Source organism: Melanostigma gelatinosum, assembly GCF_949748355.1.
Source record: "Melanostigma gelatinosum genome assembly, chromosome: 11".
NCBI classification, from domain to species: Eukaryota; Metazoa; Chordata; class Actinopteri; order Perciformes; family Zoarcidae; genus Melanostigma; species Melanostigma gelatinosum.
The window spans coordinates 8,128,334-8,146,328 of record NC_136644.1 but is presented as its reverse complement, the minus strand read 5'-3'; the positions used below and the strand labels follow the sequence as shown (position 1 = coordinate 8,146,328).

The following is a 17,995-nucleotide window of genomic DNA, read 5'->3' as shown; positions in this document are numbered from 1 at the left end:
ACAAGCACATTTGCGCCTGCAGTAAAGGCCTCTATATTAAGACCCGTCTGTAGTCTGTTCATATCGTACACCACGGCATAGTATTCACACGGCAATGGGCCCAGATTAAATGCACAATGAATGGAACATCAAACCCATTAGGACTGTTGCCATTCATCTTACAGATAGATGAACGTTGTCTGCATGAATACACGTAATTGGGAGCTGATAAATGGACACTATAGGGGAGAAATAGTCCCATATAGTGTGTGCTTACCAACAGCAGACTCTGCCAACAATTTATACCAAATACAATGACACAGACACACAGACTCTGGGTTCAAAACCAGCTCGACTTTATGAGAAGAAGTAAGAAAAATAAAAAAAAAGAACGCGTGAAAATGTTAAGGCCTCTCTGGAAAAGGCGTGGATTTAGATGAGAGACTGCGATTTGTCCAGCCTCCGGTCGTCCTCGGAGTAGCGCCGAAACGTCTCTCCCAGCAGCGGCTCCAGGGCCTCGGCCGAGCGGTAGGAGCGGGCGCGCACGGCGCAGGCGATGACGCCGCCCACCACCGCCACCACCAGCACGGCCGCAACGATGGCTATGGTGATGATCTCAGACAGGGTGTAGGCACGAACTGCGGGGTGAGGAGAGGAGGGGGGTCATGATGGGCCATTGGGATTTGTGCGCCAATGTGCCGTTACTCACCTGGCCACTGGACCTCATAGGAGTATCCCAAGTTTTGCGGGGCAGAGACGAACATCTCAGCATTGGTGACGGGGGGCCAAAATGGAACCATGTTGAATCTGCGGTTGTGCCCGATAGGAGCGTTCTCCTCGGGGTACACCACTTCACCTGCAGCAATAGAAGAAATGGGCTCATCTATATATTCTTCTGAGTTTGTTCCCGCATCCAGCTCAGGCTGAGCGTACCTGGTTGGTGCCTGCCGAGCCACTCGTCGAAGATCGCATCGGTGAATGTGTGCAGCAGGACGAAGATGGGATCGTTGGGCGAGAGGTGAGTCTGTCCGCCCGTCCCGTTGAGGAAGAGGTGGGCCAAGTTGTGGAGGCTGCGGATCACCGGGTCGTACGTCCCCTGGGGGGCGCTGTAGCCTGGAAAAAAACAAATTCACGCCCGATTTACTAAAATTCGAAAACAAATGTGATTTTAAGGTCAAGTGTGTGCCGGATTATCCTCCACAGGTTAATGGGAGGATGTTCTAATCCATAACCCGAAGCGTAACTGTGCACCTTCAATGGTGTTCCTGAAGCTCTCGGAGGAGGTGGAATAGTATGGCGGCGTGTCGAAGGCGTTGAGCTCCAGACAGTCCAACACGTCCTGGGGCTCCGGCAGCCGCTGCACCATGGGACGTGCCACGTTGCCCGCTGGGTTTCTCCTGATGGGGCTGGTCTCTGTGCCTGGGGGATGAGGACAGAATCCAAGCTCAGAGGTAATGTTATCTCACTCTAGTGCAGGAGAGTTACCTCTACACTCAGACAAAAGACAATTTGGACAATGACAGTTATGGTCTTTTTATGTTTTCAGGTCATCCGTTCTGACCGTTCTTGTGAACTCGATATCTAATGGATGCCGAGAGGGAATTACTTCAAATTTGGCACAAACGTCTACCTGGACTCAAGCATGACCTGATTTGATTTTGGTAGTCAAAGGTCACTGTGACCTCACGTCCATCCCATTTTCGCCATATCTCAGGGATGCCTGAAGGGAATTTCTCCAAATTTGGCACAAACTTCCACTTGCACTCAAGTTGGATCAGATTAGGGTTTGTTGGTCAAAGGTCACTGTGACCTCACAAAATATATGTTGTCTAATAGGACAAAATGATGAAACGTGGATGTAAACTGCAACACGACTGGTTGGTGGAGGGATACAACCGTGGGGCGATGGTGGTTTGTGAAGCATTGTAGTGAAGATTCGGGCCATTGGTCCCAACAGATATGGAAAGAAAAGATGATTAGAAATGTTGTATTTTTTAACTGCTCTCTAATTCTAGGCTAGACTAGTTTGATCAGTCCTAAACATGACAGGACGGCAGTTTTCTTGCTTAAATTATTCACTCAAAGTAAACAGTAGAGAGTGGGAGTCCTGTGACTGAACAGAACAATTTTTTGTTCCTTCTCGCGTGCATGATCTCTTTCTTTTTTTTGTTGTACTTTCTTTCCCACACATACACACACACACACACCACACACACACTCAAGCACATAAACAGAAGGCTACATAACTGAGACTGTCTGTCTGTTTGAAGATTATTCCCTCAGATCAAGGGAACCAGTAGACTTCTAGATTCCTGTCTTCAACAAGCACATGCACAAATGAGGCAACCCCCCACCCCCTTAACCCATTTAGGGAGATGTTGCTTGTTGACGCAGGAAATACCAGGCCTGTCATGCCTCTCTAAGGGGATTAATGAGACAGATCGCTCACACGTTGGCCACTCACATGTTCTACCTGTTACCAAATTCCCTTCTGATACATATGCATTTGTTCAAAAGGAACCCCCCTCAATGTGTTTGTAGTAGAGCTCTTCGCTAAAAGAGGATTGACATTCTTCCATTATTTCTCAACACCACAGGAAAAAGAAATATTGTACGGATTAGGTGTGCGAAAAGTAGTGATTTCGGGTTGTAATCTGGTGCCAGTGTGGAATGAGATCCAATCCCCGCAAATCTGATCACGTAAAGTCTAGCTTACAGTGTTACAAAGGGTTGCCTTATTCTAGTCTGAACCGCTCGACCCATTGGGAATTAACACTTGGAAAAACTGCATGCTCTGATGTCTGCAATAGAGAAATTAGGCCCAGTGAAGAAATGGCTTAAAGTCTTAAAATGCAGTGCTATGGATGCACACAGCAACTCAGAAGAATTGTTTCACAAATCGAGTCGTTTCAGACAAACCGTAGTAGTAGAGAGCATATAGAATGTGGCACAACAGCAGTGAGGTATGATTTATAGCAGCTTGTGTTCTACATGCTCTCTTTATGAGCTCTTTGCCCTCTTTCCTGATGCAGCTGTGACTATGTTGTATATCAACACCGCTCTCCTGCACAGTGTGGTACAGAAGCCCAGGGCGCCGAATAACGACACTTTGTCACAGCCCTGGCTGTCTGATACCGACACACAAGGCACCCTTGAGCGTCCATATGAGATGCAATCGGCTTTCATGGAAATACATTGTAAACCCATCTGCGTCCGAGAGTGTGATGACGTAGTGTAAAGACTGAAAAACGCCACAGGGCAGCAGGAAGTGGATGGGCAAAAAAAACAAAGGACTTTTAACCAGGTTACTGGTTTTGAAGTTTTGTTATACTTATACATACTTAAACTACGTTCTTTGAGTTTTAATTAGTTTATGTACTTAGTTTATATTTGACTTAGTTTACATACTTAGTTAACTTTTTACTTAGTTTACGTTTTACTCAGTTTACATATTTAGTTTAAGTACTTAGTTTACGGCGTCAGTTTACATTTTACATATACGTACTTAGTTTATGGTTTCCTTTGTTTACGTACTTAGTTTACATTTGACTTCATTTACATTTAACTTAGTTTACGTTTTACATAGTTTACGTACTCAGTTTACGTTTTACTTAGTTTACGCTGTAATGAGTTTACGTTTTACTTGTTTACATTGTTTACATTTGACTTAATTTATGTTTTACTTAGTTTACGCTGTAATGAGTTTACGTTTTACTTGTTTACATAGTTAGTTTATATTTTACTTTGTTTACATCGTTTACATTTTACTTAAGTTACGTTTTACTTAGTTTATGCTTTAATGAGTTTACGTTTTACTTGTTTACATAGTTAGTTTACATTTTACTTTGTTTACATCGTTTACATTTTACTTAAGTTACGTTTTACTTAGTTTACGCTTTAATGAGTTTACGTTTTACTTAGTTTACGCTTTAATGAGTTTACGTTTTACTTAGTTTTCATTTGACTTAGTTTACATCTGACAAATTGTCAGTATGTGGGAAGTTGAGGGATGAGAACGTGTTGGGTATAGTGTGTGTTACTGCAGCTGTCCTTACCGTTGCAGACGGTGCCCAAAGAGTCGTAGTCTTCCACGCTCTCACAGATGACCCTCCACTGGGAGAACACGGAGTTGGAGCTGATGGAGCTCATGTCAAAGGAGCTCCTCGCTCCAAGCAGTTCGTCCGTGCAGATGTCGCACTCGCTGCCTCCGATGGCAAAGTTCCAGTAGGGCAGGGCAAAGGTTGGGTCGCCCAGCATGTCCTGCATAGATGGAATGAAGGAAGTGTTCATGGAGGGATCAACAGATAAATGTGGTAGAGAAAGCTTTTTCTCCAAATGATTGTTAAATGAAGCAATGCTGTTTAATGCCCTCCTTCCTTTCTTGTATTCCACTGACGTCGTTCTTTCAATCCTGCATTATTTTCCACCACTTCCCTCATTTTCTTACCATTTTCCACCTTTGGTAAACATCTCTTTTACCTCTATCTGCCCTTCTCCCCCTTTCTCCTCCAGGATAACTTTCCGCTCCGTCTCCAGCTCTTCAAATCCCCAAACTCTTTCCCTCCTCCCCTCACCATCCTTTCTCCCATCCTCACTTCCGTCATCACTCCATCAGCCCAAAAGCCACCTCTCTTTACTCCTTTTCTTTTTCACCCTCCCCCCTTTATCGCCTTCCCCTCCCTTCCCCCTTCTCACCTGCATGTCTCTCTCCAGTTGCATCAGATGAAATCGGTGCCAGGTGACAAAACCCGGGCCCTCGTGGGAGAAGTCTACGCCTCCGAAGCTGCTCTGGCCCGGCCCCAGGTAGGTTTTACTGACAGAGTAGTAGTGACTCCAAACAAAGTAGTTGTAAATGGTGATGTTCTCAAACTGCGGGGTGTTGCCATCGGGTCCAAACACCTCCTGGTACCTACAGATGAGAGGAGCAGCAGGATAGATGTAACCGTGTGTTTTTTCACGACACACTGCTTTAAAATAGCCTGTTTATCTTCTTGTTTTTCACAGCAGAAAAAGTCTCCAAACTCATGTTTGTTAAGTAGTTGTGGAAGAATATATGCTTTTAGTTGAACTATAAAAATTTGTAGACATTGCATATACATTTTATGTCTGTGTAGCCGCTTTTTTTGGGGCTGAGATACTGGACGTGCCCGTTAATACAGGAAAAATTAAATCTTTGTTATTAGGAGGTTAAAAGGGTTATTGTACCTGCTGAGAATTGCTTCAAAAAATGAATCGCCTATAATCCTCAACTGACTTGGAAGGAGGTCAGTCACAGAATTATGCACTGCTACTTAGAGGATTATAAACCCCTTTAGTCTAGCCTAAACTGATCATTTGCACTTCCACCTGCTGCTTAGGCAGAAAGCCGCCACAAGAAATTTCATGATTTCACTGATAACTTTCAAAACACAGCATGGGGTCACCCATAGCTGTATTACTGGGGCTTTCAACTGGCAAACTCAGCTCCACTGAGCCTGCAGGTCTTTGGGCGAAGCTCGGCTGTCTGTTCCACGATGGTGATACAAAGACTGGCTGAATAGCGATCAATCTCCCTTTCAATTACCATAAAAACTATTTGAAAATACTCCCAAGTCCACACAGAATGATTGTAATAACGCAATATATATATATATATATATATATGCTTCTGTGTTGTACCGCCGTGTGCAGATGACCAGGTCAGGATGGACCGTCCTCTTAGCGCTATCCAAAGCGTTCACAAAGGCCTGCTTCTCGGCTGTGCTCATCTGCATGATATTCCTCCTGACTGGAGGGGGTGGAGGGAGACAGGAGGGCAGGAAGAGAGAAAGAGAGAATAAGGGGTTGTTGAGGTGTGGGAGGAACGAGGGAAGAGAGGAGGAGAGAAAATTGTTATTAAAAATAAACACACGGCGTACTCTTGGCCGTATTTCCCTACATGTAGACAGATAGATAGATGTAAACTTTATTCATCCCCAGGGGGAAATTCGTTTGTAGCAGCAGCAATTTACAGAGTAAAATATAACATGTGGAATGCACAATATCTACAGTACAGTAAAGTAACAGAGCAGATATTGAATTGAAGGAATAGATGAATAAAAAATAAAAAATAAGCTAGAATCGAATAGAAAATAGAAATGCGCAGTATATACCATGAATATAGTGGTATTAATTAAATAAAATTAGCAACTAGTAAACTAAACTCAACTAAACAACCTGGACAGTAGAGCCAGGATCACCAACAACAAGCAACAGCCGTGTAGCGTTGTAGTTATGTGAAGGACGACGATCTAGCCCGAGGTGTTGTATTATAAAGTCTAATGGCAGTGGGCAGGAATGTTTTTCTGAATCTGTCCTTGTGACAGCGGAGCTGGATCAGTCTGTTGGAGAAAGTGCTCCTCTGTCCCTGCAGTAGGTGGTGTAAAGGCCCAGACCTGCATTCTCTTACCCACAGAGATCCTCTGATCACAGTTTGGTCCAGTCAGCCCGTGTCGACACTGCCCGCAGTTGTAGCCACTGAAATTCCCGTTGCACTGGCAGGTGCGGTTGAAAAATCTCAGGGGCCACCTCTCTCGGTCGTCACGCCCAGTGTAAGGGTACTGGGGCCCGTGGCGCCGGTTGTCTGCCGCGATGGCCACACACTGCCCTCTCCCTGTGCTGGAGCCACACTCGTCCCCCGCCACCCCCGAGGGGGATGGGCAGCACTGGCCGCTCTGCAGCCCCGCGGGGGTGACGCACTCCCGGGGGAACTGGGCCAGCGTTAGGGTGACGCACAGGGTCGCCAGCAGGAGAACCGCTCTCCACATGCTACCCAAAATCCAGAGGAAAGGAGGACGTATTTTAGGTGCATGAGGTAAGTTAGATCGGGAGAATAAAGTTAAGATAAAGTAGGTTAGGAATTTCAGAAACACAAAGATGGAGTAGACACTTTTTTACATGGTGAGAATTGTTGTTTTGCATCCATCCATCTTTTTCGAAACCACTTATCTGGGGTTGTAAGGGGGCCGGAGCCTATCCCATCACACAGAAAAAGTCAATCCACGCAGACATGCACTTCAATTCAGCTCAAGAACAACGCGCCCGCTCTGTGTTCTCTTGTTAAAGCCAATTGTCTGAACATTGTTCCGAAACTTCACTTCTTACAAGCCCCTGCAGGCAGTTCGAGTCATTATTCATAATTCACAAAGCCATTAGCTTTCAACTCTTACAAGTTCAGAAATGCTTTCAACAACAGACGGCAAGCGACAATTTGCTTCAACCTTTTTTTTTTTTTTTTTGCAGTTAGATTTGCTTGTCTTTTGAAGCTTGCTGATGAGGAATGAATGAATGGAGGGAGTAGTAGCTTTGGCGGGTGCAATGGGTTTTTTTCTCAATAAAACAGTGATAACAACGACTGAAGTTAAGTTACCAATTTAAAAAAAGTGTTTTACATGTTGCTCATTTGCAGAGATCCTTAAAACTTTTGCCAACAGCTTAATTGTAAATTAGTCTCATATTTACTTCCAGTTTGTAAATGTTGCAGAAGCAATCATTCACACTGTTAGGTTTTAAAACGTATTGCATTCTACAGTTCATTATGGGAAAAACACAAAAGCATCAGTGTCGTGTGCTTCCCCTACCTCTGACTGTGCATGCTGCTCCTCTCTTTCTGCAGAACTGTTGCCCCCCAAGAGTCGGCCCATTCCCCCCTCTTGGCTTAAATAGCTATTGAGCGCATGACCAGACCTCTCTGGAGCTTGTGTAAGAACTCCCATACACACACACACACACACACACAAATAAAGCACACACACATAGTACACATGAACACACTTGAGGCTTCGTGTGCTTTTTCGAACATTCTTTCATAGGCCTTATGATCACAACCCGAATGGCGGCAGTGCAATAAAAGAATCGACTGTGAGACAGCCGTCATACTTTTTAACGAGTCCCTTTCAACAACGTGATGGTTTGTTATCTGTGGAGGCAGTTAGGTGTCTGGGGGGGGAGGGGGGGGAGGGGATCTTGATAATTTGCGCACACAAGTCACGTGTTCCCTCTGATAACACAATTAGTGTGCTTGATTTACCGACATTACAGAAAAAGCCACGCACACATTCAACATTCTCATTTTTTTTATTTGGTACTGTTCAAATCACAGTTGCGAAGAATAAACATCAAGTTTTAATTATCGTGTCAATGATGACATTTTTTTTTCTTTATTTCTCGTTGGCTGGTGAGACCGTGCGGATACAGCACTCTATGCTACCGCCAATGCACTTTGTGAATTACTGATCAATCAGGGAAATTGCTCATACCCACTGCCCCCTTTTACATCAGTTTCAACAGCTTTTGAACAGCTTGACTGATGTGGTCAGTATGAAAAGCATTTCCTAACAATTGTATTCAAATCAAACTGGAGTCACAACACTTTTGAACCCATTTACACACACACACACACACACACACATGCATGCACACAGAGTATTTTAAACATGCTCTTACTGTTCACTCATTCCCACAGGTGTGCTCACCCGCTTAATGCGCACTCCTACTTACGCCCGTTCACTTGCCAAATGTGAGACAGTGTCTCTTTCTTTCAATTTACACTGGCACAGGCAGACACGCAGTCATGAACACCAAATGCAAATGTCTTACATATACAGTCGCTATCACAGCTAAGGCCGTCTGTGTTGGGTTGGTGACAGTTTGAGAATTCAGGGTGATTCATTGGGTGGATTGGGTGCAGGGTTAGCGGAGTGGCTTTTTTATTTTTTATATTTAGACACAGTAGGAACAGATAGAACGGTTGGATCCCCTAGAGAATGGAAGTCCTGAGGTCTTGCGAGGAGTCTGGTCCCGGTCCAATGCTGGCCGACTCCTCTGCTGAGCTGGGCGGGAGGTTGGACATGGCTATAGCCTGCTCCTCTTCGTTGTGCTCTTTGTTTCGGGCCAGGGTTGAAGCAGCGTCAGATGTGTCAAGTGCTGCTATCCTGGTGGAGAGCACAGAAGGGCAGATGTCAGCCATTTATTGACAGTTGGGTGAACTGCAGAGAGTTCTGTTTGATAGCAGGAATAATCACCGACGCAGTGCACGCAATAGAAGCCACTTGATGCAAATGAGGACAACATCTGTTTCGCTTTTACACGAGAACAAAGACAGGCTCGTTCTGATGGTGTACTTAGGGTACCAGTAAAATACAAGCACGACTTCATTTGGTGTTTTCATAATGGCCGTCGAACTGCTGTTGAACATGCTGCGAGCATGTTTATTTAATGACGCACCAGATGGAGAAGCTTGCAAACTGTGGTGGAAGGAGATACGCTGGGAGGTAATGACACACCCAGATATAAATAGATCAGTTGACATTATCGACTAATTGCAGGTGACAGCGTCCTGGACACGAGAAGTTCTAAATGTGCTGCATGTGTTTTAAAAATGCCCCAGTGGATTTACCCTCAAGGGTACTCAAACTGCCATATTAAGGATCATTCTTTATGTACAGAGTATGTATGCTGAAGGGCTGTATCTTACCCAGAATGCATTTTTCTCATTCATTACTACCTCTGCTCTAATCTGGCACGGTGCACAATAGAATGCTGCAGCAATGACCTGAATGGGTTTTTGGTTAGTTGCCTGCAACTCTCCGGTCTGTGGTTAACACAAGCTGAAGAGGTTTTGACGTTTTGTTCTACGATATGAAATATGCCAGTAAATATACCCCCTCAAGAATTTTAAAGCTTTTAAAAATGTGGTTGCAAACAAGTGGCTAAATGAAACTACAAACCGCCATACACCGCGGTTGCACTCATGCAACCGCGGCATAGTTCTATTTTAGCCTAATGTTAGCTTTTTACTTCTGCTGATTGCATTCACAGTTAAAAATCACAAAAGTGGCATTCATTTGTGAAGATAATCTTGCTGATCAAAACGTGCAAGTATCGTGTTTTTGCTCATTTACTGCAAAAATCCGAAATCCAATGAACAAATCACGATGGCTTTTTGCTTTTGAACCAGTATGATGATGTTACCCATATGCACCCAAAGTGACGGAAAGAGACCGGTGAGGCTAAGTTCGCCTGGTAAATTGATCGTCAGTAATGGAGAAAACCAACGGTAGCTTCCGTTCCTGGGTCGGGATTGGCTATCGAATTTGATAGTGTCTGTTCAGTCAGTTTTAGACAGGTCTGCTCTAAAAGATCTACCAGTTTTGGGTCTTAGTTTTAGGCCTGTGCATAACTCTAATCGATGAACCACAACCAACAAGTTATTTTAGGAGATTTACACTTTTTAATCCAATTAAGTTGTGTCGCTCACATTTCTTTATTTCAAATTATTAATCATGCTTGAAAACCAACATTTTCCATTTCAAATACCTCATCCCTACCATTCTGTTTTCTTAGTCGCTGGATGCATGCTGCAAACCATCGATTGTATATAAGAAGTGGATGAAGTCTTCATCACATCACCCGTTGGTTTGTGGACTTTGGTTTGGTTTTGAAGCCTCGAATTCCACGTTTTACGTCAGACCATATTTGGACTGTGAAGGAGTGACGTAGAGATGCCGTATACAACTCTGGTAGTGGCAGCTACCTGTCAATCACAAGGTAGCCCGTCCAAAAGTATTTTTATCTTTATCGTCTATTTGACTCTAAATGGACCATCATTTACTAAATGAACATCATGTTGTATTGAAGAAGACTTGAAACTAGCGTTTGAGACCAAAAACTCTTTACAATATTTAATGAGGTCATAAATCAAGTGAGAAGTAGAATCATTCTCTTGTAGATTTCTGTACAATCTGACAGAGTGTGAATACTGATATCTTTGGTTGCAATTTGAAGCATATTTCTCTGCTGTACGAAACACGGCCGCCCTCATTTTCGAAATGCGTCTTGTACATTGTCAGAAAAACATCAAGTCAACATACAAAACTGGCATCCACAGTTTATCTACACTCAATGAAATGCGTGCTCTGCGCCCTGGCTTCTGGTGTGCACAAGGAACTGCACTTTGTGCCATCACTTTTGAGACTGCTGCTGAATATGTAAGTTTTCTAAAAGTGACTTTTGTGGTTTGTTGGCAGTGTTTTCAGTGATTCCCTCTTTCAATGGCAACTGGATTGTCACTGCTGCTATAAAAACTCTTAACAAGGACACATTTCAAGATGACCCTGTTGACTGTTCAATAATTCAGTGTTGAATCGCCTGTGCTATGCACACTTAATATTTCTCTTCAGATTTTAGATTTCATCCTTGCCCCCATACTTCCACATGGTCGCGCCTCACACACGCACACCTTTAGCTTATTATTGATCCGAGCCTTGCTAGTCTTATTCGGAATAATAGTGGTATTAACCAGTTCACAGGACTCACACTCTCATGTGACCCAGCTAGCAGCGCATAGCTTACCCAGGAGGGAATCAGCTGAGAAGCACACAGCTGGTGGTTCCTATGAACCACAAGATTACAGGTCAGTGCACAGCATTCAGTCGGATTGCAACGGGCAGGCCTGACATCCGGCTAGTGTTGGTGACTACTGATCCTGTTTGGTGGTCGCAGAAAATGTGACTCTAGGGGGGAATCTAGCAAATACGTGGGCCTACTCTCTGAGCTCAGTGAGATGTAAACCATGTAGCCCTTGAAATGAAACCTTGAAATAGCTTGATTTAATAAATCAGACAAAAGACCTGCATGGCGTACTTATAGCTCCCAATAAATCTAGCAGAGCAATATTTGGAGATTATTCGATCAAGGCTCGTGAAGGCCAACAATGAGTCCTTTCTTTGCTTTATTAAAGCCAATAAGGAACTTTTATTAGGGCCCGAGCACCGGTAACGTCGGGCCGCGAGCTCCCTATTGAAACAGTAGGAATTATTATTATTCTTTTTCTCTCAAATGAATCGCCTTTTTGAGGGCTTTATCACATCCTAAAACTCCCCATATTTGGCGAGCATATCAGGACTGCGGGAACATTTGATATTTTATGGGTCCCATGCTCAAGTATGACAAAATTGATCGCTAGCGCCCCCTACTTGGAAAGACAAGCCCCGACAGCCTATATGTTCAAATGACTTAACATTTTACGGACATGAGCAACTGAATGAGAAAAAATCCTCTTGGGACCCTAAGCGAATTTGGACCAGTGAGATTCGTATTTGCTACATTCACTATACTTTTGTGGACAAAAGTTGAAGTGTTTCAGTGGCGTCTTCCTCCGTGTAAGTGGTTCTTAATGTCGTATCGAACTTTTGATCTATAATCCATCTGTGTGTCTCTGTCTATGTAACCAATATAGATGTTGGATGTTAACATACTGTTGAGCATCCCCATTGCCTGCAGGAAGTGTGTCGTCACTGCAGTCACCTCCCATAGCTGCCTCCGGTTCAACACACCCTTCCTCACACGCGCGCTGAAAAGCCGGGGTGCTGCACGCACACACAGACACAAACAAACAAAGAAATCTCAGATATTACTGCTGTTGCTGACTGTTGCCCATCTACAAATTAACTGCATGCTGTGTTTGGCCATGTGGAAAAATAATCAAAAAACCAGCACAGCATATTACTGGAAGGCCATTCTCCCTTTTTTTATTTTGCGAAAGAAATACTGAACTGAACTGAACCAGTACTGGGCACAGTCCCCTCATGTCACCATCTATCGGCGTGGAAAATGTTAGCTGCAGCTTGTGCAACATCAGAAGCAATCATGTACCAGCCCTGCTGTAAGTCCCATCTGTGATTGTAGCTCTGCCGGTGCTACAGCTAGCAATCAGATGGCTTAGTTTCGGCGATTAGAGAAGAAGCTCTGGGATATGGTCGGTACTTGTGGAAATGCAGACTAAGTATTATTTTGATAACCATTCACAAAAAGTAAAGAGAGAGAAAAAGAGTCTGTTTTACAAAGACTAAGCCAGAACAAAACAAATCATGATTGAGTATGGTAAGATTAGGGTTGTAATGAAAATCTAATTTTCTACGAGGCACTTGGATGTACAGCTCATTATGTCAATGGATGGAAAGCTACAGGAAATAATACTGTCTAGAAGTTGAGCAGCAAAATGATTTTTGAGTCTGTGTTCCTTGAGATTGAGTGCCCCGAAACCGTTGATGCCTACCTGTTTTTGTTACGACATTTGAGGATATAGATCATGATGATAACGGTCTCCAAAACGAGGAAGGCTGCAGCAGAAATAGCCCCAATCTTCCATGCCTCCAGGCCCTGCTCACTTGTCTCTGCATTAAGGCAGAGAGAGAGAAACGGAGAGCAATAAAAGGGAGGGCAGACGAGGAGGAAACTTGACATCTGATGCACACTACACTTTGCACATAAAGGAGGCTGTACTCTGACATTCCATCAGTTTTACACGAGCACATTAATGTTTTCCAGGAAAAAAGAAAAGAAAAAATGGTCATGTCATTTTACGAGCTGTTTTTAAATCAGTTCAAAGGGGCATTTGTTTGATGCATAGAGGGCATAGAAACCGTAGAAAGTAAAGACTTCTCGTACATTTCGGTGAGGCAGAAAATAACACACATTGTGACGGGAGAGTCCCAACTTTCTGGTCTTCCCCACCAGCCAGTGTGTAGTCAGCCTGCTCCACTGTTTGTTGAAGTGGAAAAACAACAACTTGGCCATCTGCATATTTCGCTGGCAGAATCTCGATGATGATCTGTTTTCATCTTCTCCACTCTACCCAAGTTTTAAGCTGCAGAAAATCTGCTGTAATGTATACCCAAACCTATTTTAGCCAGATATGCAAGTCCTGAAACTGCACTAGAGAACAGTATGTATTGTTTTTTATTAACTCCACTCAAATTTTTCTTAAGATGAGCGTCTGCAGGCATAAATAGTTGTGAGATTTTAGGCTATTTTGCTTCCATAACACATCTTTCTTCTGACTAGTGGAAAGAAAACATCCAAAATACACATTTAAGAGCTTAATTTACTACTTTGTCTGTTTGATTCTCTAGATTTCTCCTGACTTAAGATAGCATAAGATAATGCCTCATTTGCATATTTAAACCTACAAAATATAATTGTCTTAATGTAAGTACGTTTCATGGTGATATATAACAGTTAAAATGTTCACCCCATAGGGGACCTGGAGAGTCTCCCCTTTATTGAGACATAATGACACATGAATGAATGAAGAGTCAATATGCGAGTCAACTGTGATACATGTTGTTTTTTCCTTTTATATTTTGATATCTTTTCATGTTCCATTTTACCTTTGTTTCCGGCTGCATCTTCCACCAGCTCATTGGCCTCCCCTGGTTCCTCCCCTTCTGCCTGAGGGGGTTCAGCGAAAACATCCTTCACAAAATGATCCAGTGTAGGTTGGGCCTCAACAGGGTCATGCGGCGAAAGGTCAACTGTTGGGGCGATGATCTCATTGCCATTGTTAGGTGTTTCCTCACCAATGGCATTTTCTCCAGGCTCCACCCCACCTAGGGATGGTCTGGGGTAGGGAGCCTGGTTCTCGGGGCTCAGCTCCATGGAGGCCTCATCACCGTCCTCCGGCTCTGGGGCAGAGACCACCGGCACTTCTATAAGAAGGGTTTGGTATGTGACACACAGATGAAAATGAAGCCGAGAGGTCAAGATTTAGGGTTTGTCGAGTGGACCTATGGAATGTAGAATAATGCATAGATGTGCTCCAGCCGAGATTGGAAGGCGGTTCATGACTTGTATGCTTACTCAAAGTATCGCAATGTCTTCACAGTGCTGAATGTGTATTTAGAATACCAGTCCTTTTGCATGCGTCACAACAACCATTGGGCTTTCAGAGATTTGTTTTTAGAAGTTTCGACTGATAAATGATTAATGTTTGTGTCAGGATATTCTGAGTAAACATTTTCTCAAGCGCTTTCCACCAAAAGCTTGTTGAAAACATGTCAAAACCTCAGTCGTTTCCCAATCCAGCCAGAGCAGCTAATGTTGAATGTTTTGCCTCGGTTTTTCAGGACACGTGCTGGTAAATAATATTATTGTAAAGTGTATAAAAGGGGCTTATAATCTTCATTTAGGAGCTTTCCTCTGCGGAGGAAGCTGCTGAGTCTAATGCAACTGAATGTTTAAAGACAAATACCATTGCAGTTTTAGGTTTTAATATGACCCACATAATGAACGGGTTTTTACATATTCAACATTTCAGATGTTATATTACCATTAGATAAGGATTTGCTGAAAGTAAAAGCAGCCGAAATATGGAATAAAATGGGAAGAAATATCAACGAGAAGATTTGGATTTGTTGGGAGTTTTGAGGTTTCGGATGTTATTTGTGGATTCAGCCGGGGCATGGTGCCAGCCTCAGACCACCTCACCAAGGCCTAATTTCTCACCTTGATCCTCTTTTTCACTGCCATGTGAGGTCTCCAAAGCAATCTGCTCCTCTGCTCCTGCTTGTTGGTCACCCCCCTCATTCGCCAGGGCCACTGATTCTCCCTTGATTACACTCTCTTCCCCCACTTCTGTACCTTCTGCCCAAAAGTCTTCAGCAGTGCCTCCCCCCACCACTAAATGGCCTTGTTCGTCCTCTACCTCCGGTCCTTCGGCATTATTCACTATGTTTATCTCCTCTACTGGCTCCCCTACTACCGTCTGTGTGGTCTCTATCTCCAAATTATCAATATGCGGGACTATGGCGTCGCCTTCCATTTTATCAACCTGACTTCCTTCATTTAACCACACGTCTTCTATCTGCTCCACGCCAGCCACCTCCAGGCTGGGGTCGGACTCTACCACGGTCTCTGGCTCTCCATCTACTGCCACCTCCATTACAGCCGGGGTTTCCTCTACCTCCTGCGTTTCTGTTGCTACTTTTTCTTCCGACAATACAGCCTGCTCCTCGCCGTCCTCCACCCCTGCCTCCCCGACCTCCAAATACCCTCCTGTCTCTTCTAACGCAGCCACAGTGTCTTCTACAATCCTCTGCACAGTGTCTTCTACAATCCCCTGACTGACTTCTGTGCCTAGAGACTCGTCGATAACCTCCACTCTCTCTGCCTCGACGCCCGCTGTGGTCTCCTCCACAGTTCCAGTCTTGGCCTCTCCTTCCCCCTCGACAACCCCTTCGCCCTCCTCAGCTACACCTTCTAATGCATCCACCACCGCTACCTCCTGCTCCTCTTCCGCACCATTATATCCCCCCTCGGCGTCCATATCTTCACCCTCCTCCACTGCCTGCTCCAACACCTCTGCCTTTGTGTCAGTTTCCACCTCTCCTTTATCAGCCTCAAGGGCATCCTCCTCAGCCGCCTCCCGCACTGCTTCCTCATCTGCTTTTGCTTCACCTCCTACTTCCACTTGCCCCCAAGCTGCCTCCACCACCCTCTCCAGCAGCTCCTTCAGCACTTCTTCTGCCCCGCGGCTCTCCACCAGCTCTGAGGCCTCCTGCACGGCCTGCTGCACCTCCTTCAGGCTAGGGGGGGCCACCGCGGGAACCAGCTCAGCAGGGGGCAGCTCTGGTTCCTGGGGTATGGCTGGGCCATCTTGCAAGGTGACCGCTGTGGAGGATTGGATGGAAGTAGACGGATCTGAGGAGATAGTATCAAAAATTGATGGTGTTTTGTAGCAGCTGTAATCGTCAGACAAACCTGGAATATGTGATCAAGGGTGTGTGTTATAGTGATACCGATGATGAGGGAATGTTGACCACTCAAGGAACTGGACCAAAGTTACGATTATATTATTGATTATAATGCCATATGTGGCACCATACCAACTGCAAATCCCTTCATTTAACATTATGTGTCCTTACCATTGGCTGACAATGCAATTATTCACTGAAGGCAGAAGGGTCAGTTAAAAGTCATCACTACTTGTAGGCGCAAGTCTATTGGAAATGATTAAGTAAATTTGCGGTTTGGATTTATTTTCAACAAAACACGTTACATGTCATCACATATCATCATAATCAAGACTATTTGTACAATGTCACCCTACCTTCAGACGTGCAGTGTTGTATCAACAAAACCACTAGGAATCCTGTCAAAAAGCAGTACTCCATGTTGTCAGAGAAAACATTAAAAAAATGATACTCCAAAAACAATCCACGGTCTTTCCCAGGAGAACACTCTTTACTTCCTTTCAATTCCTTCAATCTTGCTCAAACGTCAAGTGTGAGCGTGTACACCGCCACAAGACCGTACACTGAGTGTGTAGAGTAAATTGGGCCCGGGGCAGGGAGGGCAATGTTAGTGGGTGACGCTGAAAGGAGGGAGGGTGAAAAAACGAACATCGCCATGTTAAATGTTGCCACCCCGAGGTGTCTCCGTGCCACCAGGTGTCTCTATGGGAGTTGGGAGGGGGAGGCGGTAAAGTAGCACTTCAGTGCTAAATGCTACCGAGACCCTTACAAGGGCTGTGGTGAAGCTTGGGCGGCATGTCACACACATAGTGAACCCTAGAAGAGCAATTATAGATGAGCTGCGAGTTTGGGGCGTGACTGATGCTACCATTAGGGCTTGACATAGAGTTAGAGAAAGTAGAGCAAAAGCAAAAGTTCATAATATCACAATGCGCCTGACAATAAAACAGCATTGTTTTGAGTAAGGGTTAGTGAAATGGCGTCCCTTATGTGTGCGTGTTTAACAAGTGTTTTTATTAATCGCTTTATATGGCCTTTCTTTCTGCTACACTATACACCACACTTCTATGCCACCAGTGCAGAGTAAGGGTTAGAATGGCACGGTGATGCCACGTGGTTTCTAACTGTTAGGTTATCTAACGAAGACATCCATGTCTATCATGTTATGTAATCCAAAGAATGTTTATTTCATATGGATGTCTAGCGTCTGCCTGTTTAGTCTCATGATAGCAAGGTTAGTGTCGGGATTCACGGAAATTGGAAGTAGGTGTTACATTAATTGGGATCTATCTGTAAATGTACAGTGGCAGCCACAGTGTATTGCCGGAGGCAATGAGAAATCCCCAGCTGAGTTTATGTGCAGGCAGTTTATTTATATTCATATCCAGGTTGGCATCATTGACACATCCCATGCGTACACAAAAAACTTGGACTGAAGTGTTTCAATTGTCTCTGTGGACGCAGCC

General features: G+C 44.3%; 2 protein-coding genes across 6 annotated transcripts; both read right to left on the bottom strand.

Moving 5' to 3' along the window:
* Positions 1–312: 312 nt before the first annotated feature.
* tyrp1b (tyrosinase-related protein 1b) lies at positions 313–7,648 on the bottom strand. 2 transcript variants are annotated; one of them, XM_079278092.1, is made up of 9 exons: positions 7,578–7,648; positions 6,407–6,765; positions 5,638–5,746; positions 4,675–4,888; positions 4,035–4,239; positions 1,231–1,398; positions 913–1,092; positions 689–835; positions 313–617 (listed from the first exon to the last, which is right to left on the bottom strand). In XM_079278092.1, exons 1-9 carry the CDS (start codon positions 7,589–7,591, stop codon positions 412–414), a joined length of 1,602 nt encoding a protein of 533 aa, XP_079134218.1. In that variant the 5' UTR covers positions 7,592–7,648; the 3' UTR covers positions 313–411. The 2 variants fall into 2 exon arrangements, with proteins under 2 accessions (XP_079134218.1, XP_079134217.1); XM_079278091.1 differs by lacking the exon at positions 7,578–7,648 and adding an exon at positions 6,887–6,969.
* Positions 7,649–8,136: 488 nt separating this feature from the next.
* On the bottom strand, positions 8,137–17,072 carry LOC306784989 (uncharacterized protein). 4 transcript variants are annotated; one of them, XM_079279204.1, is made up of 6 exons: positions 16,886–17,072; positions 15,283–16,476; positions 14,169–14,486; positions 13,055–13,172; positions 12,255–12,365; positions 8,137–8,930 (listed from the first exon to the last, which is right to left on the bottom strand). In XM_079279204.1, exons 1-6 carry the CDS (start codon positions 16,947–16,949, stop codon positions 8,756–8,758), a joined length of 1,980 nt encoding a protein of 659 aa, XP_079135330.1. In that variant the 5' UTR covers positions 16,950–17,072; the 3' UTR covers positions 8,137–8,755. The 4 variants fall into 4 exon arrangements, with proteins under 4 accessions (XP_079135330.1, XP_079135331.1, XP_079135332.1 ...); XM_079279205.1 differs by having other exon boundaries at positions 15,283–16,446; XM_079279207.1 differs by having other exon boundaries at positions 8,788–8,925.
* Positions 17,073–17,995: the final 923 nt, after the last annotated feature.